The 25,970-nt window shown below is 50.2% G+C and overlaps 1 protein-coding gene and 1 long non-coding RNA gene across 4 annotated transcripts; both read left to right on the top strand.

The window, feature by feature from the left end:
- Positions 1-3,703: 3,703 nt before the first annotated feature.
- On the top strand, positions 3,704-12,092 carry LOC137482391 (uncharacterized). The gene is made up of 3 exons (XR_011004038.1): positions 3,704-7,651; positions 9,349-9,668; positions 10,428-12,092. It is a non-coding gene; the product is annotated as an uncharacterized lncRNA (long non-coding RNA).
- A 4,876-nt stretch (positions 12,093-16,968) lies between these two features.
- On the top strand, positions 16,969-24,366 carry LOC137482375 (G-protein coupled receptor 83-like). 3 transcript variants are annotated; one of them, XM_068204637.1, is made up of 5 exons: positions 16,970-17,656; positions 18,445-18,570; positions 19,296-19,429; positions 22,529-23,585; positions 24,233-24,366. In XM_068204637.1, exons 1-4 carry the CDS (start codon positions 17,273-17,275, stop codon positions 23,121-23,123), a joined length of 1,239 nt encoding a protein of 412 aa, XP_068060738.1. In that variant the 5' UTR covers positions 16,970-17,272; the 3' UTR covers positions 23,124-23,585; positions 24,233-24,366. The 3 variants fall into 3 exon arrangements, with proteins under 3 accessions (XP_068060740.1, XP_068060738.1, XP_068060739.1); XM_068204638.1 differs by having other exon boundaries at positions 22,529-23,594; positions 24,233-24,353; XM_068204639.1 differs by lacking the exon at positions 18,445-18,570 and having other exon boundaries at positions 16,969-17,656.
- Positions 24,367-25,970: the final 1,604 nt, after the last annotated feature.

Below are 25,970 nucleotides of genomic sequence, written 5' to 3'. Positions count from 1 at the left end.
AGAATACCCTTGCCTCCAGCAGCCACCCACATGGAAGGACTGTTTGAAGCGCAGGCCTTCCTGCAGAAGCTGCTCTACTTCAGTGGTGTGTGTAAGTTAAAAATAATCTCAAATAGGAAGTAGCTCCTCTGCAGTTCAGTAGGGAACTGCTCAGCTCTCTTCACCACCATCACCAAAGTGGTGATGCATCTCAGCAAGGGGGAGAGGCATCAGCTGCAAGTGGGGCTGAGCAGGCACTCACAACCCCACGGGAGGCACTGAGGGGCACAGGAAGCACTGAGAAATGCAGTATTTCACAGGAATGTACATGGTGCCACATGTCTGAGACCTCGGCAAGGTTCAAAACTTGCTTTTCTAAGCCCAGCTCCAGAGCTCCTCTCCTGCTTGTCCCAGCTTCATGGGCACTTATCCAGGGAGAGGGACATCTGGCAGGTTTGGCAGTGATAAGCATTTGTGTTTGGTAAAATGGGAGCCTGGACTCTGCCCTGCATCCAGTGCTCAGCCTTTGGTGTCTCCAGGCAGAGCCACCTGCAGGGAAAACAGGTGGAGGAGCAGTGTTCCCATGGAGGGCAATGCTCCTCAGCCCCTGCTGGCACCCTGTCCTGAGTCCCCTCCACACACACTGTGCTCCAGCCAGGTGTCCTAGGACCACCAACAGCCTGAGTGCTTCTGTGTGCTGCTGTTCAAACATGAAAAAATCATAAAGCAATCCAAGAATGATCAGGAAAGCCTGTCTTTCTTGGACTCTTACCCAGTTTTCTGCAAATTGCTCCACACAACTTAAAGTGTTTTAAAATGATCCCAAAACTGCTATGAATTATATGTTTGGGTTTCTTGGTAGCTCAGGAATGGAAGGCTGCTGCAACCCCATTCTGCTATTATTAATGCTATTTTAATGTTCACCTCTTGGGTGGAAAAAGCATTTTATGTCTTGAATACTTCCTCTTGCCCTGGTCATGCAGGAATCCTGAATATTGGCGGTCTCATTAATTGTGCTTAGCCTTCAGCAATCAGTCAGGCAGCTGACAAGGGCTTCTGGCAGAGGAATTTTTGGTGATAAAGTCATACTTTGGGCTACAGACAAAATAATTCTTTGAATGGACACATTTATTGGAAAATTCAACACATATTCAGAAGACCAGGAAAACTGCAGTAGAGAAATAGTCTCCTCCACAATAAAAATCTCCAACCATCAAAGGTGCCTCTGTGGTGACTTCTAATAAGAACAGTTTCCTGCTCTTCCATAAAACCCACATGCATTTTGCAGGGGAGAGAAAAAAACACAGTGTCAGATAACTGTCCCCTCTCCCAAGTCTCAGTAAATATCTGAGGTGTTAGTGTCAGGAAAGCATGTCCCCTGAATGTGTGCTCTCCCTTATATCTTGGTTCTGTCTGAGGAGTGCAGGATCCTGTGGACGCAGCAAAATTTATCTTCTACACAAAGAGCTTTTCGTAGTAATTGCACTTCACTGACTGAGCTTGTCCAGAACTTCAAAAATATCTTTCCTAACACCTCCCCATGGAGTGTTGGGCAGTCTGAGATTCTGCTAGCTGAGATAGAAGTTTCCAGTACATGTACCATTAAAAAGGGGGAAAGCTCTTTTGTGCCAGTGTCAAGTGCTGTTGGCATGTTTGCTGTGGCTCAGCCATGCAACAGCTGGGACTAGGTCACCCCTCTGTGGGTCAGACGTGTCCTGTGGTAAAAATAAAACCAGCTGAGAAAGCCCTGCCTTCAGGGCACAGCAAGGTCTGCTCCCCTGTCCCAGCCAGGATGCTGTGGGGGGCAGCGCTAGAGTTTCACCCTGGTGTGATGTGCAGGGTTTGTGCCAGTGTGTTCCCAGAGACGTGGCAGAGCCCCTGTGATGCCCATGGGATGTGCAGGAGTGCCCACGGCACACAGCAGTGGTGTCCACGGTGTGTGGCTGTCGAATCTGCCCCAGCTGCCCCTGCAGTGGCAGCCAGTGTGAGGACAAAGCCCAGTGACCGGCCCCGGGTGGGAGCCAGGGGTGTTGTCCCTCTGCAGGGTCTTGGTGTCATCTTCAGGCTGAGGAAAAGGGGCCCTGGGTGCAGGGGCTCTGAAGGGATGCTGCTGCAGGGCAGGCAAGGGAGGGAAGGCAGGGTGGCTTCCCTTGTTCTAGAGCCTGGGCAACCCTGGTGCTTACTGCACAGGTTGTGTGGAATGAAACAGAAGAGCAGATGTGAGTGAAGTGCTACGTATGTCTCTGCTGGCCACCCAAAAAAGGATGCCTGGCACTGCTCTGCTGAGGAGAGGGGTGGCTCAGAGATGGAGCCTTTGGACTCTCACTCCCTCATTAATACCAGTTTTCCCTCTTTGCCCTCAGCAAATCATTTCTCTTCTCTTTCCTTTCCATGAAGTGAGGTTAATGATAGCAATTTCTCTGCTTCACAGGAGGGCTGAGTTTGAATTAATATTTGTTAAATAACATGAGACATTAAAAACAATATTTGTGTGGAATGAAACTTCAGCAGAGGAAATGCGGTTTTGAAATTTTTGGGATCTCAGGAATGAAATAGCTGGACATGATGAGTCTAGACTGAGGAACACAAATTAATGTCAGAAATATTTGTGAGTTCATGTGATCTGGAATGCCTGTGGCTGGTGTGGTGAGAGCACAAGGTTTGGGGAGCAGGGTAATGGTTTTCTGCAGAGCACAGAAAAAAGTTCTGTCACTGGGAGTTGAGAGGAGACCCCAAGGGAACCACAGGGATCCTAGTGACGGGCTTCATCTCCCCTTTTGCACCAGCGTGTTAGCATTACACGTCAGGATTCTAACATAAACATTCCCAGCAGCTGACAAGCGTTTCCCTTGGAAAGCCTGGTCCAGCATTTATCCCTGTGCCAGCACTGAAGTGGAAAAGATAAATGAAGAATTCATATTGTTGGACTAGAGTCTGTTCGTCAATAATTCCAAGTAGTTCCTGAATTAGGCTATTACTAATTATCTATTTTCACCATAATTGGGAGGACAAGGGGATCTGGCAGGCAGTGCATGAGACATACAGGAGAAAATGATTAAAGCAGTGCCAAAAATATCACCATACTGGAGTCATGACTCAGATCCTGACCTTTCAAATAGCACTGCAGAGAGCCTGAGCTCATTTGGATGGGATCCCAGGGGTCCAGGTGAGAGCGACAGGATGGTTCAGCATGGCCAGCTTTGGAGAGAGGGAAGAAACTGGGGATGTCCTGGAGGGGGAACAGAAAACTAAAGGGGACGAGGAGCTTCAGAGGAATCTGTTTCTCTGTCTCTGGTCTTCCTGAAGAAAAGGGTAATTCCACACTCTTGAGCTTAACTGCTTTACCTGTCAGCACTCCTGATCACTCCCTGCAAAGAATGTGCATTCTCTGGTTAATGTGATTATCGGCAGTAATTAATTCCAGCTTCCAGTAATGAATTACAGCTTCTTCTTGATCAGCTTTTTAAAAGCCCTTTAAGCTTGTGTCAAGTCGTGTTTGCTCAGAAAGTGGAGTTATCAATCACTCCTATGGAACTCATGATTCCTTGTGGATTGCTGCAACTGCAAGAGACTCAGTTTCAGAGGCCAAGTGCCCGTTGTGAGAATGGCCACAGAACGCCAACCCTGGCTCTGAAGGGACAGATGCAGGTGGGACCTCGTCAGGGCTGAGGATGCTCCATGTCAGGGGCTTTATAACGCCGAGCTGCCGTGCAGAGTATGAGAGGAAAAGCTTTATCCCAAGCAGGGATCCGTGGGACCCTCCATCACGCTCTGTCTGAGGACTCTTTTGGGGAAGCTGCTGCAGGGGAAGAACTTGGCTCTGGCACCAGGAGGGCACCCAGCCCCACAAAGGAGCGTCCCCTCAGGGCTCCCTCCCAAGGCAGCTCCACCGACCTCCAGCTGGCACAGGGAGCAAGGGTGTCTGTGCCCTGTATCCGGGGGGAGCTGTGACCCAGCTGAGGTCTGTCCATCCCCCTGCCCTCCCACTCCCTGGGATGTGACTCCTGCCAAGCCACACAGACTGCCAGCAGCAGAGGAATATTTGTCTGTGTGCATTCCTTGTTCATAAAAATGAGTCTTTCTTAAGATCGTAGGCAGAGGAGTTGTCATGTCACATCCTGTTCTGTGTCTCCCCAGCAACTCCAAACTTCCCAAACACGGAGCAGAGCAGTGATGGTCTGTCTGCAGTGCGTGAACTCTCGGGCTGTCCTGGCTGTGTCACCCACTGGCCCCCTTCCCAGAGTGGGAGCATGAAGAGCAGTGTGGGTGGCAAACTGGCACTGTGCTCCCTCAGTGATGCTCTCTCCTTCGCTCCCCTGGGACCAGGGAGATGCTGCCTGTGCACCTCAGCAGAGCCCACAGGATCCCCTCAATGGCAGATGAAAAGAAAAAATAAATATTGCCTCTCAATATTTGGCTCCTATGTCCAGAGTCACTCACTTTCCCCTGGATATACAGGTGTTTGACCATGGATGTTTCACAGGATCATGGGCACTATTTTCACTCTCCTAAGAGAAAATTACTCAGCCAGATAAAACAAGCAAAAAATGCTGGTTGTGCTGATTCATAAGGAAACAATTTCCCTTCTATTTTAGCACTGTACAGCAGGAAATTGCAGAGTGATTTGCTGGAGGAGCAAGAAAATCAGGATAGGACAGATTGTACAGCATTTTTTGAGGGTCAGATAATTCCTTGCCACCTTAGAATCTGCGAGCAAGTTTGTGCTGCATGATATGGTGAAGACTAGAGATCCATCCACATCTTCAGTAAGCTCCAGCTTCAGGAGGAGCATAAATGAAAAAGCCTGGAGTTCAGTGGATCTTATTTATACCACTGGAAAGGGTTATCTGAGGGGCAGCAAATCCTTGTGTGCTCCTGGCTGCACTGGCTGTGCTGGGGTTTGTGCATGAACTGCTGGGTATTTAATAAACCTGCAGAATTGCCCTTGGAGTGGTGGTTTTGGCACCCAAGCCCAGGAGGTTTGTGAAGGGCTGAGGCCCAGGAGGTTTGGGAAGCTCCTGGCTCTGTGAGTGGAGGGGCCTGGTGGGTCTGTGTCCAGGGCTGATTCCTCTGGGCTGTGGGGAGCTGGGGGGGCACAGGGGGTTTGGTTGTGTCTGCTCTGTGTTTCTGGCCTCCAGCTTGGTACCCACACTGGGCAGGGGCTCTGCTCCTCACAGGGATGTGGTTGAAGTTCCATTTCCCAGATCTTGAAGTACTTAGGGATTTCAGGAGAAGTTTCTGCTTCACTTTGCACCTAAAAGCCTGATTTGCTGCCATGGCAGTATAATTGCCTATTCTTGCCTGCTTTTCAGAGCTGTGAAGTGGTTTCTCCCTCCAGGGAATCCTTCTATATCTCTCTCCTCTGTTGCTGGTCAGGCTGTTCCACAGCTCTCCCTTCCCTGAGTGTCACTGCAGTCCTGTGAGGGTTCAATGGCATGAGATAATTCTGCCCATTTTGCCACTCATAGCCCAAATGATCTGCAGGAAAGATGCAGGAAAGACACTATTTTGTGATGCTTGGAAATGCCAGTTCAGAACTCCTCAGGGTTTGCCCCCCAGTCCTTTTGCACTTTGAACAGCATCTTGATGAAGGATTAGCTCAGCTGCAGTTACCTTCACTTTTTGTTTCTGAGATCGTGGTCATCCCTGTCTGTGTGCAGTTTTTCATGCTGAGGGAGCGTTAAGCCAAGCATGTGCTCAGATATGGAAACACAAACCCACAGAGGTCAGGGATGTTAAAGATCACAAAGAGAATGAGGCTGTGCTGGGCAGAGGGGAAGGAAGGAGCAGCACAGCCATCCCCAGAGAGGTGCCTCCTCCCTCCCTGTGTCACTCTTCTCTGGAGGTCGGCACCAGGAGCTGTCCCTTCTGGCCACCTTTGCAAACTTGTGCATCTCCATAAATTTCTCAAGAAAAGCTTTCTCTGTCTTTCCTGGTTGGGGAAGAAACCCAGCGCAGAAGGGCATAGGAGTGGGGATGCTGTGTCCTGGCATCTTAATGAAGCAAATCCTACAAGCTATCTGAAGAGGTCCTAGGAAATCTCTGTCCTCACCCAGGGATAAACTGCCTGAGTATCAGGAAGAGTTTTCTTGCAGCATCTCTAAAGGCACGTTCCCAGCCTGTGAAGAGCTGCCCCCTGTCTTCTGGTTCCTCTTATGTTGTTATTGCCAGAGATTAGCGCTAGTTGCTAAGCCCTATGGAAAGGGAGTGCTTGGATGGTTTGGAGTGCCTGCAAAAGGAGTGTCACATATTTCAAAGTGTTTGATAAACAGGGGAGCAAAGGCAGATAACAGCATCAAAGGCCGCGTTGTGCTCTCCTGGAGTAACGGGCAGCTTTTGAGAGAGGGAGCAGATTGCTGAAGGCATTCATACTACTGGAGAACATGAACCTGCTTGACTGGTGACCCCTGGCAGCCCCAGCAGGTGATGGACAGCACCGAGGGAGACACTAGGCTGATAATTACACTTAACATCTTTTCCTTTAATGCATTGACCCCTAGAAAGGAGGTGTGAGCAAACGTGGAGAAAAAACCATTGTTGTATCTAGATTTGGAGTTCTGAATGTTCATTGTTTATCTCCGGACCACTCCAGTGTTTCAAATGTGAGAGCTACAGGTAGATTCAAGGCTTTTATTAGAGAATTAGATTAATTTGAATCAAAATGCCTATGTAAGACTTTTGAATATCATGCAGCAGAAAGTGCCTGTCATGTCCTTGCAGCTCATCTTCAGAATATAGTTGCATATTGATAAAATGCTCATTGAATAAGAATTATTCAGTCCTGGAGAAGAAACAGGAGTCCTGAAGGAGAACTGCAAAAGCAGACTGTCATCAAATAGACATGTGATCATTCAGGGTTCATGTTGCTCAAGAGATCTTCACTCTGGTGATATCCATTAGTGCTGTTCTGGCTCTGAGCCTTAGTGAGGGCTCTGCTGAAGCACCTGCCCACGGCTGCAATTGCAGGGGAGTCTGGAACAATCCTGGGCTGGGAGAGGATGCTCTGAACCTGTGGTCTGCTGTGCTGCAGGAACCTGAGCTGCCCCTGCTCCTGCAACACCGACAGCTGGAACCCCCACACCTAGGGCATGGTTTATGTTACAGGGTACTATTCTTTTGCTGTTCCTATTTCCCCACACATACACACAACAGAGTTTTCTCTTTTAAGACTTTCTTTAAACTATTGGTGTGCTTGAGCCCAATCACATGCTAAGGAGGGAAGAGACAAGATTGCTCACTGAGCAGCCTGGCAAAGAACCTCACTGCTGAAGGTCCCTCCTTGTCACAGCAACAAAGGCACTGGGACCTTCCAGTGCTCCGTGTCAGTGCTGATTGACTGGAGTACAAAACACAGGCTGGTGGTCAGGGATGTGGGATTGTAGCTGCCTGCAAAGCCACACTGAGTTTTACCACCTCAGTGAGCTTCTGGTACATGGGGAATCTGTCATTTTATTATCACTGAGCTGAAAGTAAAGCAGAATTGTATCAGCTTGTCTTTGTTCACAGCTGCCACACAACTGCAACACTGAGTTCTGTTCTTTCCCTCTTCCCAGGGAATTCAGGATTTGCTCCTGAATCAGAATGGGAGGACTTAGACAGCCAAAATAAAGAGCCAGCCCAAAACCTGTGGAGTACCTCTGCTCTCAAATGGGGTCTTCAGTGCTGACAACAGGTTGTTTTCTTCACAGGAGTATTTTAGGGTTCAGGTCCACAAATCCGTTTAGACTGGTCTAAGCCAGCCCTCCCTCCATCCCAGCAAGCCACATCAGGGCCACTGACCTGCACTTACTTGTTTCACTTAGATTATACCCCTGTTATTTAGCACACGAGCTGAATAGAAAGTGGAAAATACCGCTTTGAGCCCAGCACTCGGCATTGAATTCTCTATACAAAAAGGAAATGCCTGTCTCCTGAGTTTCTTTTCAGTTTTTTGTTCATAAATTCTTAAGTGAACAAAGACAGGCTCCTGGTTCTCCTTCTTTGCAGCCATTCATGTGCCTCTGGGAAAGGTTTAGCTTCTGTGCTTGCCAGGCTAGTCAAGGAAACAGAAAACACAGAACATTAGTGCATTTAAATCCCAGGCACTCTAAAGTTACTCAAGAAAATAGAAAAAATATTTGGCAGATACATCCACCTGATGCCCACAGCCTCGAGGACCTCGGCTGGGAAAATCTAACAGAAGGGGCTTCTTTGAGGTGAAGTTTCCTGAATGAGTTTCATCTAGGGCAGGAAAAAACTGGAAGAAAAAGGAGAGGACCTGAGTCCCAGATTGGATGAGCCCCAAGTACAGAAATTAATCAATCACTCTGTAATTAAGCATTGTGAGCTGGAGAAATCCAGGGAGGATCTGGGCAGGCTTGCTGGAGGTCCCAGCACCAAGGGAGATGGCATTGAACCAAACAAAGACTTTGAAATCCTTCTCAGTGTTTCCTCCTGGGAAAAGCCTCAGCAGCAGCAGCAGCAGCAGCAACATTGCCCTTGGTCTCCACAGTTTTGCCCAGCAGGAGCCCCCTGCCATGTGTGGATCTCTTTGTGCTACCAAAGACTCTGCAGCCTCATGGTCAGGGTTTCAGGGATTTGGAGACGTGCTGGGCACTGTGCAGGTGTTGGGGAGGGCAGGCAGGAAGCATGGGCAGCCCCTGCCAGCATTCTCTCCCCATCCCTGTTCCTTCCAGCCCTGGCCCAGTGCTCCCTGCCCCAGCAGCAGCCCAGAGGGGTTTGGGTCTCCTATCCTTGCTGAACATCTCAAAAGCAAGAAGAGGTTTTGTAATTTTTCCTCTTGCACCTGGAAAGGGAGGAGCCCCACAAGACTGTGATTTAGATCAGTCCCTGGAGCAAGAAAACTGAGCAGAAGCAAGAAATCAGCATTTCTGAAACCTCTCCTAGTACCTGAGGTACCTGAGGTACCTTAGCTGAGCAGAGGAACATTCCCTCCTCTGTTCTGGCAGGTACTGAACCCTGAGCAGAGCTCCCTGAATCCAGGAGAAACCCAGGGATTTCCAAATAGAGCCAGGCTTCATTTTGACAAGGAGAATATTTCCTGCCATGGCTGGGGAGGGGCCCAGCCCCTGCAGAACCCAAATCCAAGGGGCAGTAACTGGGCTGCAGCAAGCAGCTCCTGCCCAGCACCAGCTGAGGGGCTGAGATGTGACCTCGCTGCCAGTGTGACAGCCTGGCAGGCTTTGTTAGCTGAGCTCTCTGATGGTAAGTTAGTTATTTTTGTGTTTGTTTGTTTGTTTGTTTGTTTGTGGTTTGTTTTTGTGAAAACCTAATCTTCTGGTTCAATAAAATGGCATGGTTTTCCCCTGAGCTGGGCTGGCTCCCTGCAGATGCCCACCCGTCACTGCTTGCCTGCTCTCTTTGCTGCAGGAGAGGTTCCAGTGCCTAAGGGCCAAGTGATGCTGGTGCCTGGAGACCAAAGGAACTGCTAAGAGGAAGACACATACCTTCAGGTATGTCCTTTCTGGTTTTGCTGATTCCTGAACTCGTTCCTCAGTCATAGTTCCAGAGGATTTAAGTACAAAAGTTTTTGATAGAAATAGTGTATTACTATAGTGAAGAGGAAAAAACCCGCCTCGACTGTACCCAGCAGTGAAATGTACATTGATGGGCCTTGACTTAACCCTGTGAGCCTGTTTCCATTTAAGTTGATCAAAATTCTGCAGATCAACCAGCCAGAGCTGGCACAGGTAACGTGTTTTGCCGGATAATTGCAGCTGGGAGCAGAGGATGCTGGCTGGCAGTGTTCTGCAGCCATATGCTGGCTGGGTGGTTTGTGTGTTGATTTCTTGCCTGGGTTGTTTAGAATTCTGCACCAGTAAGTAAAGAAATGGAAAATTACTGCTTTGTCTACAGTTGTTACAGAAATCTATGTCTCCAAGAGGCCCTGGAAATCTTTGTGCTGCTTGATGCAAGGGCCAGAGCTCACTTGTCAGTGCTCTTGTTTAGGTACTGACACTGAGGTTTTGAGGCTCCAGTTACCTCCAGTACTAGATCTAGTACTAGACCCAGTGCTGTCTGGCTGCTCCAGGGGCAGAGGGGCAGCGTGGGGCTGCACAGGGATGTGCCTGAGCAATCCCAGCGCTCTCCAGTTTTGAGAAATGCCCCTTTCATTCTAAGCCTGTCCAGCCATTCCTCTTTGTTGCAGTTCCCTGAAGTCTCCCCGTGGCCATCCATGTGTCCCACGCAGGCAGAGAGGCAGCCAGTCACTCTCTGCCAGGTCTGTCCATCCTCAAGGCTGCCCTGTGCCCACCATTCCACCCAGATCAGCCTCTTCAAGAGCTTTTGCAGGGGAAACCAGTGGAAATCCTCCTAGGAATCCAAAGGGAGAGGTCCTCCTCATCCATGGTGCCTCCTTCCAGCAAGGGGGTCATTTCTCTGACACACATGTGTCTGCATGCTCCAATAAATCATATTTCTCCAGTATGTATTAATCCTTTTTTTTTCAGGCTTCTTGGAAGGGAATTTGGATGTAAAATAACCAGGATTGCCCCTGGAGCCCCTTTCAGAAAGGATCCCCTACTGGTCATCTTTTGTTCCCATGGTGGTAAAGTAGTTTAACTTATAATTCAAGAGCAAGATAATCAGTACTTTTGTGTTTGAGCTCTTTAGACCTCCCAGGAAAGCGCCAATTGCATTATGCTCTTCAGATTTTATTGCTGTAATTTCACAATCTCTTTTGACCGAATGAGCTGAAAATTAAGTTTTAAATGCTTCAGCACAAGTGTCTGTCAGAACTGCCCCTCCTTTCCTGGCTGTTTGTGCTCCTGCTTCCACGAGTTTGCAAACCCAGAATGATGGACTTTGGCACCCTGCTGGGACCCTGCAGCACTTGCTGCAGCTCAGCTTTGCAGGGGCTCCTGCCCCCAGTGCCCCTCACCATCAGCTGCTGGTGCCTGTGGTTGTCGTGCTGATCAGGAATCTGGCAGAGCCTCAGCACCCTCCATCCTCTGGCCGAGCTGCTCCCGAGTCCTGGCTGCCCTGGGCTGTGCGGCAGAGCCGCACCCCTGGCTGGGCCACCAGGCCCAGGGGTCACTGCCAGGGCTGACGCAGGAAGGTACCTGTCACCAGTGCTGCTGGTGGCTGAACCATGCCTCCCAAACCCAGAAACTGGGCAAACACATAAATCCTGGGGGATCCTTCCCGGGACCCATGAGGGATCCTTCCAGCTGAGGGAGTGAGCTTTCACCAGAGCTCCACAGCTCAGGGGCTTTCTGAGCTGGCACATCCCTCGACAGCTACACACAGATATTTGCCACATGGTGAGGTCCCTGAATCAGGGCCCTGGTGGGTGACTTGTCCCCACACAGAACTCAGCAGGATGCTACAGCTGCCATCAGCCTCTGCACGACTGTCCCTTGCCTGGCTCAGGCAACTTCAGCCTTGGTCACATCTCTTCCTTTGGTCAGAGCTGCACAAAGGACAGAGGTTTGAAGTAAATGTATATTGTACCAATACTTTTCAAGTCCTGTCTTCATTCCTCCCTTCCTTTGGTGTGAGTCATCCTAGCAAACCTATCATGCTTTAAATTAATTGTGTCTTGGAAGGGAGCAGAAATAATGAGCCATTTCAGGATGGCATTTCTTAAAAGCCAGGGACTGTACAGCACAGGGGAGGGTGCTGGCTGAGTCTTCCTCACCTTGTCAAACATATCCAGCTCTCTCCTGAGCTTGTGACAGGGTCTGTGCAGTGTCTGTCAGCTGCTGGCCTCCACTCCAGACACCTCTGAAGGGAAGCTCCTCTGACCAAGTCCTGCTTACAGAGCTGCAGCTCTCTGGCCTCAAACCAGCGATGCGCTTGCACAGGGGCTGAGTTCAGATGCTGGGAGAGGTGTTTGAGTTTTGAACTGTTCAACAAAGGTGAGAAGGCTCCTTGTGAGCTCAGTGCAGTGGGGGTGTGCGTGTGGGTGGCACGTGGTCCCACCTGGATGTGGGGTGTCCCTGCTCACTGTTCCTGTACCTGTGCAGGAGGACTCAAAGAAGCTCTGGCTGGTGGCCCTGCAGAGTGAGCTGCAGGCAGGGATGAGGAAATTAATATCCCCTATAAGAGCCCCCATGCACGCCACACACAGAAAGTGACTTACTCTTTCTTCTCTTTGTCAAGACCCTTTCATTAGCAAATAGGAAAACAGGATTTTTTGGGTTTTGTTTGTTTGTTTGCTTTTCTGTCTTGACTACCACACAGAGGGGAGAGAAGAACCTCCAAAAAGGAAAACACACTGTAAGGAGTGTTCAAGGCTCAGAGGCTTCTGAAGCTGAGAGTTCACCCCAGCAAAGGACAATGCACATTGCTGGGTTGAATTCCCACACTGATGGGCTGCACTAAACCAAAGGGCAGACTTTGATGGCCCAAGCCATGGCCAGGCTGCAGCACTCAGAGCTGGTAGGACAGCATAGGTAGGAGCTGGCTGTTACTGTTACTTGCTAGGGTTTCAAATCCCATTGAAAATCAGGGGGCCAGCAATCAGACAGGAATTGGGTGTGCTGTCAGTCATTCTGTATGACTTTTTTTCCAAGGAGAAGGAAAAAAAAAAAGCAGTCTGACCATCCATCCCCAGTGGGTCACTAGACAAAGCCCATCAGAGCAGGGAGAGTTACAATGGTTGATTGTAATACATAGATACAATGGTAGTTCTCTTTGTTCTGTCACCCAAACCTTACAGCTGAACCTTAAGGACTGTCAAATCCATTATAAAGCTTTTCTTTTCCAACTACCCTGAAGTTGCAGTATTAGTAGCTATTATGTAATTGCCATTTGTATTTTGAATTATGAAGTCTAAATTGTAACTGTTCACAGGACATCAATTTCAATTGCTATGGCATTCTTGCTCTTTTCTTATTTCTCTTTTTGAAGCCCATTTTGTACAAGGTGCCCCTCCACCCACTCGCCTGTGCTCAATCTCAGAGCCAGTCTGAGCATATGATAAAGGCAGGCTCTGGCCTGACCTAATGCACATGAAAGCACTGTTCCCATATCAGTGGCAACTGATGCCAGATCATACTCTGACCCTGGGGAAATTGAGCTTTGATTATCATGGATGACTATTTGCACTTCCCAGTTCCTGCTCCCTGAATTTGATTTAAGTTGGAAGATGAGTTTAAAATTGGGTTGTAGTTTCTGTTGTAGATGTGCAATGCCCATTTTTTAGAAATCTGGTGTGTCCATGCCAGGTGAGAGGAGCCTGAAATCCTCTGTGGGGCTGCTGAAAGCTTGGGTAGGAGGAAGGTTCTAGAAGCACTCAGAGAGCCAGGCTCAGGTGGAAGTGCCTGGTGCCAAAGCTCTCACCCTGCTGCCACCTCAGGCAAAGCTGAGCTGCCACCCATGTCTGGGCTGTGCACATTGGTAGCAAATGCAATGTAGAGCTTGGTAATTAATATTTCAAGGGCTCAGCTATGCTTTCTGTGCCCTAAAATCTAACAGACACCAACGTCTGAGGGCAAAAGGAGGAGTTCTGCAGCTCCTCAGTTCCAAAGCCTCTGGTGCCTGTGTATCTGCACTTTTATTAATTCTTCTGTCCAGAGGGAAGCCAGCCCTCCAGGAAACAAAAGGACCTTCTCCTTCTGACATTTAAGAGTAAGACACAAGAAAGAAAGACTCTGAATTCCTTTAATCCCTCCTCGCACTACAACACAAAATAACTCACACACTCACACTAAGATCAAAAGAGTAAAAGGAAGTAGCTTTTATTTCTAACCTTGCAATATGTAGAATTCTAAAAGTGACAGTGGATTGGAGGACAAAATTGCTACCTCTCTAACTACACTGGATAAACTAATAGTCTATCAATTTTCTGCTCTTACACAGAAGAATGTAAAACAATCATTACTTACATGAACAGTGTGTGAGAGCTCTAGTAGAAATATGTAAGCATTAGAAGGTATAGAAAACTTTTTAAAGAACTTTAAAACTTTTAAAAGAACAGGGTGACACCCTCCAGCATGGAGTCTCCTCAGAGACAGGCAGGTAACTGGAATTTTGCCCAAGAAGGACAGAGAGAAAACGAAACAATTTTATTCCACAACACAACCATTCCTGTTTCTGAAGTGTTTCTGACAGATAAAAACCAGAGGAGCATCAATCAGAGACTTGTCTAATGACATGGAACACATGGGGCTGGCAGCTCCTTCAGGGGTCCGAGGGCAGGAGAGGCTGGTTGGGATTATTGCTGTGTAATGGATCAAGTCTTAACTCCTTAGCCAGTGAGGGCCTGAGTGTTTCAGGAGGTTCTAGCACATACCATAGTTCGATAATTTGCACCTGGAGAAAGCTAACATATGTGGGATTTTGCTGGAAATATGATTAGACTAAATTCATAGCTCTCCTCTTCTGAGCTTGCAGCTCTAAGTCAGTGATAATGTATGCCAGCAAGAACAGCATGGGAGGATAATGAAACGGCTCTTTGGATGCACAAGAATCTCACAGCCACAGTGAGAATGGCTTCAGAGGGGCTAGAAAATAGCAGAAACCTCCCAGATCATCTTGCTATAGCGGTGATAAACATCCAATGTGTCTTTTCTGTAGCACTCAGGCAAGAAACTCCAGAGAGCAAATGCAAAGCTCATTCTGCTTCTGCTGAAAGCAACCAGAGTTCTGCCAGTCAGGAACTGGTGCATCTCCTACACCTGTGAATCAATAAATACAAAATTCTGAGCAATGAACCAGTTCCTTGGAAATACACACCAAATATACAAATCTTTCCTCCTGTCTTCATCTGGACTCTTTTTCTACTATTTGCCAGGAAAATCTTCATTAGTCTCTCTGAGAGCCTATGGCTGACACAGTGCAAGCTGGGATGCCCAGTTTGTTTCATGGCAAATAGCCCCAAACTAGGAAAAATCTAATGTTTTAGTTGTCATTGTGGTTTATATGCCCTGACAGAGCTTACAAATGCCAGGTACCAGGACGGACATCAGGGCACTTGCGAACAACATTTTAAAATGCATTTTTAATTTGAATTAGGAAAAAATAGATAATTTGGAAAATATAAGTGTTCTTATCATTGGAACACACAGGATGACTGTAGGTGTTTATTGAACTGCACTGGGCTGTTAAACCCCAGACTGACAATGAAAGCGAATTCTTGGCTCCTCATGTCAGCATGGGACCTTTTTACTCAGAAGCAGAATTTGGAGTCTGGCAAGAGGCACATTCTCTATGTCCCGTGTCCTTCCCATATGTTCCCCATCCTGTAGCTACTCTTCTGCCTTAGTCCTTGCATGGCCTGGCCACAGCATGGACATGGACAGGGAGAGCAGAGCCATGGACAGGGGAAGGAGATCATACAGGTGACTGGAAATGGACAGGAAAAAAAAAAAACACCCTTTATATATATATATATATATATATATATATATATGGAATAAATTACACATATGGAATACAAAATGAGAAAGATTATACTATCTAGTTTAAAAATATGTTGCCTAAAGTCTTTGAAACCTAAACTGTCTTCTGTGTCAGCATCTGTCAAGAGGGACCCAGACGTGAGAAAAACACTTATCAAAAAACAAGCGCTGAAACTCCACCAGGAGCCTTTCCGCAAAGATTCGGACCAGGATAGGTTTGTGAGGATGTTTTTTTCCCTTTTTCCCGTTAAGGCAGTGCCGGGGACTCTGCAAGCACGGATGCTCCGTGCCCGCTCCCCACTGTGGTGGGCGCTGCCCTCCGCCCCGGCCCCGCAGCCCCTCCGGGAACCGCGGCACCGGCACCGGCACCGGCACCGGCGGGTGCGTGTGCGCGCAGGGAACCGCGGCACCGATTAACCCCCGGTAAGGACTCCCGGGGCCCCGCCCGCGCCGATTTATGAATGGAACAGCCCCGCTCCCCGAGCCCCGCCCCGAGCGGCGGCCCCGGCACCGCCGGCCGCACGTGCGGGCGGGCCGGGTGTGCGCGGTGAGAGGGTGCGGGGTGAGAGGGTGCGGGGAGAGAGGGTGCGGGGAGAGAGGGGTGCGGGGTGAGAGGGGTGCGGGGAGAGAGGGTGCGGGGTGAGAGGAGTGCGGGGTGAGAGGGTGCGGGGTGAGAGGGTGCGGGGTGAGAGGGGTGCAGGGTGAGAGGGGTGCGGGGTGAGAGGGTGCGGGGTGAGAGGGTGCGGGGTGAGAGGGTGCGGGGAGAGAGGGTGCGGGGTGAGAGGGGTGCGGGGTGAGAGGGGTGCGGGGAGAGAGGGTGCGGGGTGAGAGGAGTGCGGGGTGAGAGGGTGCGGGGTGAGAGGAGTGCAGGGTGAGAGGGTGCGGGGTGAGAGGGTGCGGGGTGAGGGGGTGCGGGGTGAGAGGGTGCGGGGTGAGAGGAGTGCGGGGAGAGAGGAGTGCAGGGTGATAGGGGTGCGGGGTGAGAGGGTGCGGGGTGAGAGGAGTGCAGGGTGAGAGGAGTGCGGTGTGAGAGGAGTGCAGGGTGAGAGGAGTGCAGGGTGAGAAGAGTGCAGGGTGAGAGGGTGCGGGGTGAGAGGGTGCGGGGTGAGGGGGTGCGGGGTGAGAGGGTGCGGGGTGAGGGGGTGCGGGGTGAGAGGGGTGCGGGGTGAGAGGGTGCGCGGTGAGAGGGTGCGGGGTGAGAGGGGTGCGCGGTGAGAAGGTGCGGGGTGCGTGAGGAGAGCGGTGCGGGGTGCGCCGTGAGAAGGGTGCGGGGTGGGAGCGGTGCGGGGTGCGAGGAGAGTGCTCGGGGTGCGGGGTGCGCGGTGAGAGGGGTGTGCAAGGTGCGCGGGGTGTGTGCGGTGCAGCGGTGCGGTGCGGTGCGGAAGCTGTGCGGTGTGCGGCGGTGAGTGCAGAGTGTGCGGTGCGGGCAGTGTGCGGTGCCGGGTGTGCGGTGCGGGGTGTCCAGGGCAGGAGGAGCCGCTGCTGCCCCTTGGGACCGGGCGCCGTCAGGAACAAAAACGGCCGGGCAGTGCGAGGTAAGTGAGAGGGGGGTAAGGGTAGGAGTTATGGAGAGGGGTAAGGGTGGGGAGTTTGGTTTCTCCTTGTGGTTGGGGTGTGCAGGGAACCGGGGTGTGATCATGCTGCAATGTATTCAGTGTCACATTCGGACCTATCTGATACAGGAAGTGAAGCGTTGGCCGCTATTCAGAATTCAGATCATTGCTGGAAAGACATCTTTGGATTTGTTTAGAGAGGAAGGTGAACGTTTCTGCATTGGGAAGAAATTCCTGCGACAGCAGCACGGGATGGTCAGGCAGCCTGCTTGAGCCCAGAGCTCACCTGTGAAGTTCTTGCTCTTCTTGCTATGTGAGTGTGTGGGCCCAAACCAGCCTCTTTCTGACATACCACTGGTGCTGCTCCCCAGCAGGGAAGACCGGGGTCGACCTACCATGCCTCGCTCGCTGCTTCAGCCATACAGGTCACAGGTGACAGGGTTTCTTGAGGACTTTGACCATTACTCTTCCCTGGCCAAACTCATGTCCATCTACCACGCAACTAACAGGAGCATCTTCAACTGGACAGAGAGCCGCATTGTTGAGTGGGAGAAATTTGCTGAGCTGGCTAAATATGAGCCAGAATCCCAGAAGCTAACAGTGAAAGCGCTCCTAATCGTGGCGTACTCGGTCATTATCGTCATGTCTCTCTTTGGGAACATGCTGGTGTGCCACGTGGTGCTGAAGAACAAGAGGATGCACTCAGCCACCAGCCTCTTCATCGTCAACCTGGCAGTGTCAGACATCATGATCACACTGCTCAACACACCCTTCACCTTGGTAAGTAGCTGGTCGTGCTGTCCCTTCAACCAGGAGAGGAGTCTCCCACCCACCAGAACTCTGCCTGGTGGTCATAGGCTTTCTGTGCACTCTCTCCTAGGGCTGAGGTGGGAACCCAACACCACCAAGTCTAACTGATAACTCTACCAGGCAAGTAAAACACTGTTCAGCAACCGGTGGGCTCTCTGTTGCTCTGTTGGACTCTGTAACTCCTAGAAACTCCAAAGTCTATCACAATGTGTGCTACCAAACCCCACCAAGAGCTTCTTGGGGAATGAGAACAAGTTCCTGTGTTTTTAATGTTCATGCAGGAGAGCATTAGAGAGCCCCTTAGTGGGTCAGAACAGTCTGAATGCCAGTCATACTGGTTGACTGGAAGAAAGTAGTTAAGCTTTTCAGAGATGACAGCTGGATAAAGGCTTCAATGAAAACTCTCCAAATCTGACAGTGGGGTTTATATCAAACCTTGGTCTATTTTTTCTAAATATAGTTGTTAGCATAATAAAAAGTTTTTGCCACTGTTCACAGTGTCTGCAGAACAGGCTGGGAGGGCTGTGGCATCACCACTTCATAATCAGTGGGGTTTGACCCTATAAACTCTTCTGTAAAGGTGTTTCAGAGACCAGGATAGCTGATCTTTCTGTAAGTTTCAGGTGAAGCTGCCCAACCAGCCAGAAGCCCTGAGCAAGCTCAGGTTCCAGCCATGGGACTTGTTGGAAAACAGACCAAATCCCCATGGATTTGTTTTCAGCACATTTTCTGGCTGATGAGCTGTTGTTTCCCCTCAGGTGCGGTTTGTGAACAGCACGTGGATTTTTGGAAAGGCCATGTGCCACATCAGCCGCTTTGTGCAGTACTGCTCCCTGCACGTCTCCACACTGACCCTCACGGCCATCGCTCTCGACAGGCACCAGGTGACACTGCCTGCCCCTCTTCCTTCCAAGGCTCTGGCAGGAGACTTGAGCTATGATAAGTTTTCACCCGTGTTTGTCCATGGCCATGACAAATGCTGGCTTTCTGTCCAGTGCAGGGCAGCAAGGACAGGCCATGTACTTGTCCCTAACAATCACTTGTTCCTAGCAATCACTCCTCTTTCATGTGCTATTGTCAAATAGCAAGTTCCAGACTATCAGATTTTATCAGCTTAAAGATCTAACAAAGAAAATTTCATGAAAGGTGAATTTCTGCCTCAGCAGAGGGGAGGAAAGCTCAGCATCACAGGCCCAGTAGAACAAGAGACATTTCTTACATAGTTCATATAGAATAAAAAACATAAAACATACCCTTGAGGGAAGACACTTGGGTACATATCAGAAGATATCTTCTATCAGAAGATATATTTTTTTTTTTGACCTAATGTAACCTCCAGCTTAAGGAAAATGGTTCTCACATAAAAAGATTGAGGATAAAGTTTGAAAGCTCTTCTGAGCAGACTGAGAAGTTCAATATTTCCCATTTTCCAGGTCACTCTAATGAACAGGACATTTCCCTAATCACAGCTGCCATTTTCCTAATCATAGCTGTCATTTTCTTATCATTAGCTGTGTTAGGTTATGTCACAAACTGCTCACTCCTGTTGTGGGCTGTGAGGGCTTTTGCTTCCCATGGGAGAAGAGTCATGATGGAATCTCTATTGCAGGTCATCCTGAACCCGCTGAAGCAGAGGATGTCCCTGACAAAGGGAGCTCTGAGCATCTCTGTTATCTGGCTGATGGCAACCTGTTTCTCCCTGCCCCACGCTATCTATCAAAAGCTTTTTCAGTATAACTACAGGTGAGTGATCTCCCCTTCCCAGTGAGCGTGTGGAGCTCTGGCAGCCCTTGTGCAGTGCCACTTGCTCAGCAGGGAGGGCACCTGAGCGTCCCAGGCATGGGATGGGTGATGTGGGATGAGAGGGAGTTGGTGCATGGGTGACATCCCACGTCCCCCAGCAGAGGCTGGGGCTGTGGAAGAGCTGCCTGGCCTGTGCTCTGCCTGGTCTGCTGTCCAGGGTTTGCTCTCGCCACCTCCTGCATGCCCAGATGAGGCTCTGGGTCCCAGTCCCAGGCACAGCCTGGCTGGGCACAGCTGTTGGCAGCACACACCTCCTCCAGTGCCACGGCTTTCCCAGGAGAGGCTCTGTCCTGAGAAGGTAATTTTCTCCTGAGGGACTTTCCTCTTCCCTCCTTTTGCCTGCTCAGCTCCCCAGACCCAGCAAGACCAAGCCCATCCAACTCGCCCAGGCAGGGAGGAGAGAGAGAGTCAAACTGCAGTTTCAAAAAGAAAGAAAATAAACTTCCTGTTGGGAATACCTGTGCTGACATCACCAAGGCTTTGCAGGGAGCAGGAGCAGGGGACCACCCTGGTTTGTCAGCAGGGCTACTGATTTCTCTTCCCCAGGATTTCATACTTTGAGTCTCAGGTTGTGGCTTCCCTGTATTTCATCCATGTGGATTTACAAAGCAGGACTAACCTTCCCTGAAGCTTGAAGTTCCTCTGTCTAATGTTACGCTAACGAGAAAAACATAGAGAACATACGTTCTTCATGAAGCAGGGCTGTGGGGGACCAGTGCGGGGCAGGTGAGGGACCAGTGCTTTGGCAGGAACTGGAGCTCTCCTAGTGTGCCATGGTGCCTGTCCTCAGGAAAGGGAACTAACTCTTTGCTTGGCTGAACATAATGACAACAGATGAAGTCAAATTTCACATCAATGTAAGGACTGAAATACCAGGGAAAAAAGAAGGTCCTAATGCAGAGGGAAAGAAAGAAAAAGGAAACAAATTAAAAGCAGAAGCTTATCTCCCCACAAAAGGCCCAGCAATAGCACTTGTCTCTGCTTTTCTCCCTCTGCCAGGGAGAAATACAAAACCCTGACTCTGGGGTCCTTTTCTTTGCAGTCCTTTCCTCTGTGGTACCCAACCTGTTCTGTCCCTCGTGTCCCCACCAGCCCGTGGCATTGCTGTGACCTCTCTTGTCTAGAAAACAGTTTGTAACAGTACCCAAGTGGGATTTTTGTGGCAGGTGTCACGCTGCTGGTGCTGCCCTTCGCAGGAATGCCAGCCTTGAGGCCAAGGGGATAATCTTACCATGACCTGTATTTTCAGGCTGAGATCAGCATCCCAGGGAGTGGGGCAAGGAGACACTGGCAGGCAGCAGGAATGAGATTTCTATTGTAAACATTGACCTTCTGTATAAAGGACAAATCTAATTTCCTGCAGCCCAGCCAGGTCCCTCCTGTTGATGAGGCAGGAGAGTGTGAGTGCCTGCATAGGCTGTCACTGCTTTTGGTGCCCAAGGGGCTGCAAGAGCTGGAAGTGGAATGGGGGCTTCGCAGCCCTCCCCTGCCTGTGCTTGTGCCTGATGTGCCTGACATAGCCAGGGGATATCATACCTCTAACTGTGCAGACTGTAAACACAGGGCAGGGTTACTCCGTGCTTGCGTTGCTCTGCAGCTGTGCTTGGGGATTAGGGAACAAATTGCTCATGAATGAACCAACCCTACGATCTGTTTCGGGGCACCTGTCTCTGCTCATCCTTTGGCATGGCCAGAGGAAACCGAGCCCTGTGTTGGCACGAGGCAGCTCAGCGATATAAGGACTTCCAGGACATGCTATTCTTGTCCCTGCTTTCCATTGAAAAAAAAAAAAAATCACAGTTGTAATATTGCTTGTAATAGCTCCTGCAGGGCCAGGGCTCCTGAGATTGCTACCAGGGAGTGGCTAGGGTTCTGGGATGGGAAACAGGGGCTCCACCAACATCCATCTCTGGCTGCACTACACAGCAGCCATATGAGTCCCTGGTCATACCAGAATTCACCAAACACTGTCCTGTCAGGTCCCCTGTGCCGGTGGTGAGGTCCCCCAGATCCAGAGGAGGTAAAGTCAAGACTGCAGTTCAAAAAAATGATTCTCCCTTCTGTGTCAGTTCCTGTCTGGAGTGGCGTCTCTGGGTCCTCTGCACTCGGTGGATCCATTGTCTCTCCTCTGACCTCTTCCCCTGCTCCAGCTGCCTGTTCTCAGCAATTTCCTATTTGTGGCACAAAAGGCAGCTCCAGCAGTTGAAAGCAGGATATTAAAGATACTAATCAATACTGCAGTGAATAGTACAGCTTGATGGGAGCTACAATCTGTGCTGAATAGAGGAGAAGCGAGGACGAGGGATGAAGAGAGAAGACTAAAATGGAATAAGAGAAAGAAAGAGGGGAAAGGAAAGCAAAGGAGAAAACATCCACTGTAAATAAATTCCATTACACCAGCTGCAGGGTGTGGAGGGTACACACAGTGCAGTGAGGGCATGAGAGCCACTGCTGGCCAGGCAGTGGGAACACACCCGGATCCTGGGGCTGGATGGGATGGGACAGGTGTAAGGGGTTGTTAAAATGAGCTGCTGTGTATGGTTATTTGTTAGTTATTTGTTAGTTAATTGTCAGTGGTTCAGCTGGAGCCAAGTGAATAATCATACCAGTTTTAAGAAGTAGCAGGAGGGTTCTAGGAGCTGATGGCAAGGGAAAGGTGGGTAGGGAGGTGAGGTGGGTTGGTCAGTCATGCCTATGAGGCTTTCTAAAAGCCTCCAGCCCTCCTCTCCAGAACAGCTTTGGCTTAGAGCTGCTGCAGTGGCTCTAGCTGAGGGATCCTGTGCTGGGGGCTATGGCAGGGCAAGGGCTCCTGGCTGCTGGGGGACACAGCAGGGTGGGTGCTCCCATGGAGGGCAGGGGCTGCAGTCCAGCCTGAGAGAGACATGCCAGAGCTGTGGCTCTGCGTCCTCCCTCTGTTCACACTACACCTCTGAGCAGGTGGCTGTGGGCAGTGTGAGACCCCCAATGTGGTTTGCCGAGCCAGCGGCACCGATGGGACAGCAATGGCCACGTGCCATATCTGTATTTCCTGTTTTCAAGGGAAGCCACTGTCCGGAGTCTGTGCCTCCCTGACTTCCCCGAGCCCGCAGAGCTGGTCTGGAAGTATCTGGACCTGTCTACCTTTCTCCTTCTTTACCTCCTGCCTCTGCTGATCATCACCGTCACCTACATGCGTCTGGCCAAGAAGCTGTGGCTCCGCAATGCCATCGGGGACGTCACCACGCAGCAGTATGTCACCCACCACAGGAACAAGAAGAAGAGCATCAAGATGCTGATGCTGGTGGTGGTGGTCTTTGCAGTCTGCTGGTTCCCCCTGAACTGTTACGTGGTGCTCATCTCCAGTCTGGGCATCAAGACAAAGAACTCGCTCTATTTCACCCTGCACTGGTTCGCCATGAGCAGCACCTGCTACAACCCCTTCATCTACTGCTGGCTGAACGAGAGCTTCCGCACGGGGCTCCGCTCCCTGCTCTGCATCTGCCACAAGGTGCCACAGCCTCGGGACCAGGCACCGCCACCCAGGGCCATGTCCTGCCGCGAGGCGTGGCTGGAGCCAGCCAGGTGCAGGAAGGGACCTCCCTCCCAGGCCAGCTGCTCCACCAGGAACCTCCCAGTGGCCAACACGGACCTGTGAGCCACAGGGCTAAGGGGAGCTACCTGGTTGTGGGAGGCATCAAATGGCATCTCCCAGTCTCTCCTCAGGAGCCAGCATTGCTGCTCTGTTGTTTTACTGCTGATTTTTGGCTTGTCTTACTATAGCCCCTCCTCTGCTTGGCATAGCGGGCACACAACATCTCCAGCACTCTACCAGTAAAACCCACGCTGCAGCTGGCCCAGGGGGCAGGAGTATGTACAGGGGACATGGAGCTTCTCAGACATCGTGATCTGCTTTCATGTTTTCCCGTTTATTGCTGTCAGAGGGAGCGGACCCAGGTTTCTGTCACTGGCCTGTAACACGTGCCATAACGTGGGGCTGTGCACAGCAGCAGAAACAAATCCGTGATGACAGGTGTTTGAAGGAGGGACTTGGACATGCAGATGAACTCCATCCACAGGGAGCCTCACCAGTTAGTGTATAGCAAAGCCTCCAACAGAGGTAAGGATTGTTGATGGTGATTTTGCTCTCAGATTCGGCTGCTCCTCCTGCCCTGTCTCTGTCCCACCCACAGCAGCTGGAAGCCAGCCCCAGACAAGGGGAGCAGGGATGCACCCCAGGAGCCATGGCTGTAGGCTCAGATGGCACAATGACAGATTAATGTAGTCCACTGAGAAGTTCTTTTTATTATAAATATATTAATTCAGTAAAGAGAGCTACACTGGCACTTTATAAAAGGCCACAAAATATTTCATCAGGGCTGTAGCATTCACTCACTGAAGAATGGAATCATTCTGCATTGTTACTAGTTGCTGTAAAAGTCTCATTTAAACAACAGGAGGGCAAGAAAGGGCTGGAAGGAATGTCCTGTGAGGAGCAACCAAGGACTCTGGGGCTAGTTGGTGCAAACCAGGTGGTGGATTTCAGCAGCCCAAGGGCAGCCGTGTCAGCTAGGGGGCTCTTGGTCTGCCCTGGTCATAGCCCAGACAGATCTTCTGTCCCGAGAGGCAGTGGGGCGGCTGGGTGGCTTGAGGGAATAAGGACATATTCCCACCACCTTCCCAGGGGAGAATAAGCCAGACCAAAGAAGGGAAACTAAGGACTGAATTTTATGGGTTTTTTTTTTTTGTTATTTTCTATTTGTGCAGTGGGAAGGAAAAGGACAGAAAGGAGGGGGGTCCTTGCTTCAGGCCACTTGACCCCAGCTGGGCACCTTGGGTGTGCACTGCAGTGCCTGCACCAGAAGAAAACAGCAGAACACGAGGAGTGGCAGCAGGAATGGGTGAATACTTCGTCCCTGAGGCACTTTGCTTGGAGCTCACAGTTATTGAACATGGGAATTCAAAGCTCTCTGTGCTGGTTGCCAGTACTGTCCTCCCTCAGTGTACAGAAGGGTTTGTTTTCAGTGAAAAAACATCACTGTGAGTTTCTCAAAATGTTAAAAGCATCCCTAATTAATAAGCATCACCTCATTTAATTAGTAAAAGAAGCTATCATTTGTTTTTTTTACTGTTCCTCGCTCCTCACTAGCTTTTGGTGAGCAGCTCTCAAAGTGCCATGTATTGTTTTTGATATTTATTAGGTTTGTTTTCCTTCCTTTCTTTTTTTAAATGGCTGAATAGCCTTTTTCTGGAGGAGTCCAAGCCCTTACTCCAAAGAAGGGGTCTCTCCACACTCCCTTGATCTTCTGCTAATCCCTGTAGTTAGCTATCTCTTGCTGTCAGAAATAACCTGGCTGGTTTTCCTTGGATCTGTCAATCGCAGCATCTCCTTGTTGCTGAATTTTTCTCCCCTAAATGGGCAGGATGTAAGAGCTGACTGTATCGAATCTCTGTAATGGCTCAGCTATCTGGACTGATAATTATCAATGCCTGAGTGAGATTCAGAGCCTCAAGGCTCCTGTAACACTTGAGGGTGCCCTAACTCCCAGCAGCTCTCAGGCAAACACAGAATGCACTATATATATATATATATATATATATATATGTAAAAAAGTATAACCTGAGCATCGTTTGACCAGGGCATGGACAGTGCCTGGGGGCCAGGAGGCTGCATCTCTGCTGGACTCCAAGCCAGGCTCTGCAAAAGGGAATCTGTGAAATTCGGCTTCTGCTGGGTCTGAGTCAACTCAGCACGTAAATAGATGCTTAAACATTCCTTATAAACATTCCTTAATCTGTCTCCAGTCCCGCCGGGCACCTGTGGAAGCGGCTTCCTGAGCGGCGCCGGGATCCGAGGGAGAGCTCCCAGAGACAGGAGCAAGGCTGTGCCCCGCTCCCGGCCGAACAGGGCTGGTGCGGCAGCAGCAGCGCAGTTTGCTCCCTGCAGACACGGGGCTGGGACCCGACAGGAGTGTGGGGTGGGAGGAGAACACGCCGGGAAGCCTCTGCCATGAGGAGCCCCCTCTCCGCTCCTATCTGTGGACCGAGCGCTCAGCCGGTGCCCTCGCTGGCTGCGGCGCGGCTCTCCCGGCAGGCAGAGCCCCCCGGCAGGCAGAACCGCGAGGGAGAGTTTGGAGGGCAAATTATTGAAACACTGAGTCACCACAAGTCTACTCCCGGGAAACTATTTGAGCGCACACAAATCAGCGTGCAAAGATCCAGTGAGACATGTCTGAGTGATTAACAGCCCGAATTTATTAAGGTTAGCTCATGCCAAATGCAGCAGAGTGCCTTCAGCAGAGTTGCTGATGAAGACGATAACAGGGAACGCAGCGCAGGGGATACCTGAATTCCAGAGACCAATCCTCTTATACAGCCCCACCACATAATGAACAAAGAAACCACAACATGCCAACTAGATTAACAAAAAGCTAGCAGAAAAACCCCCACAATGAGTCAGAAAATTAGCTCAGGAAGGAGAAACAGAATACAATTATCATCACTT

Source organism: Anomalospiza imberbis, chromosome 14 (genome assembly GCF_031753505.1).
Source record: "Anomalospiza imberbis isolate Cuckoo-Finch-1a 21T00152 chromosome 14, ASM3175350v1, whole genome shotgun sequence".
NCBI lineage: Eukaryota > Metazoa > Chordata > Aves > Passeriformes > Viduidae > Anomalospiza > Anomalospiza imberbis.
This window is presented reverse-complemented; position numbering and strand designations above follow the sequence as displayed.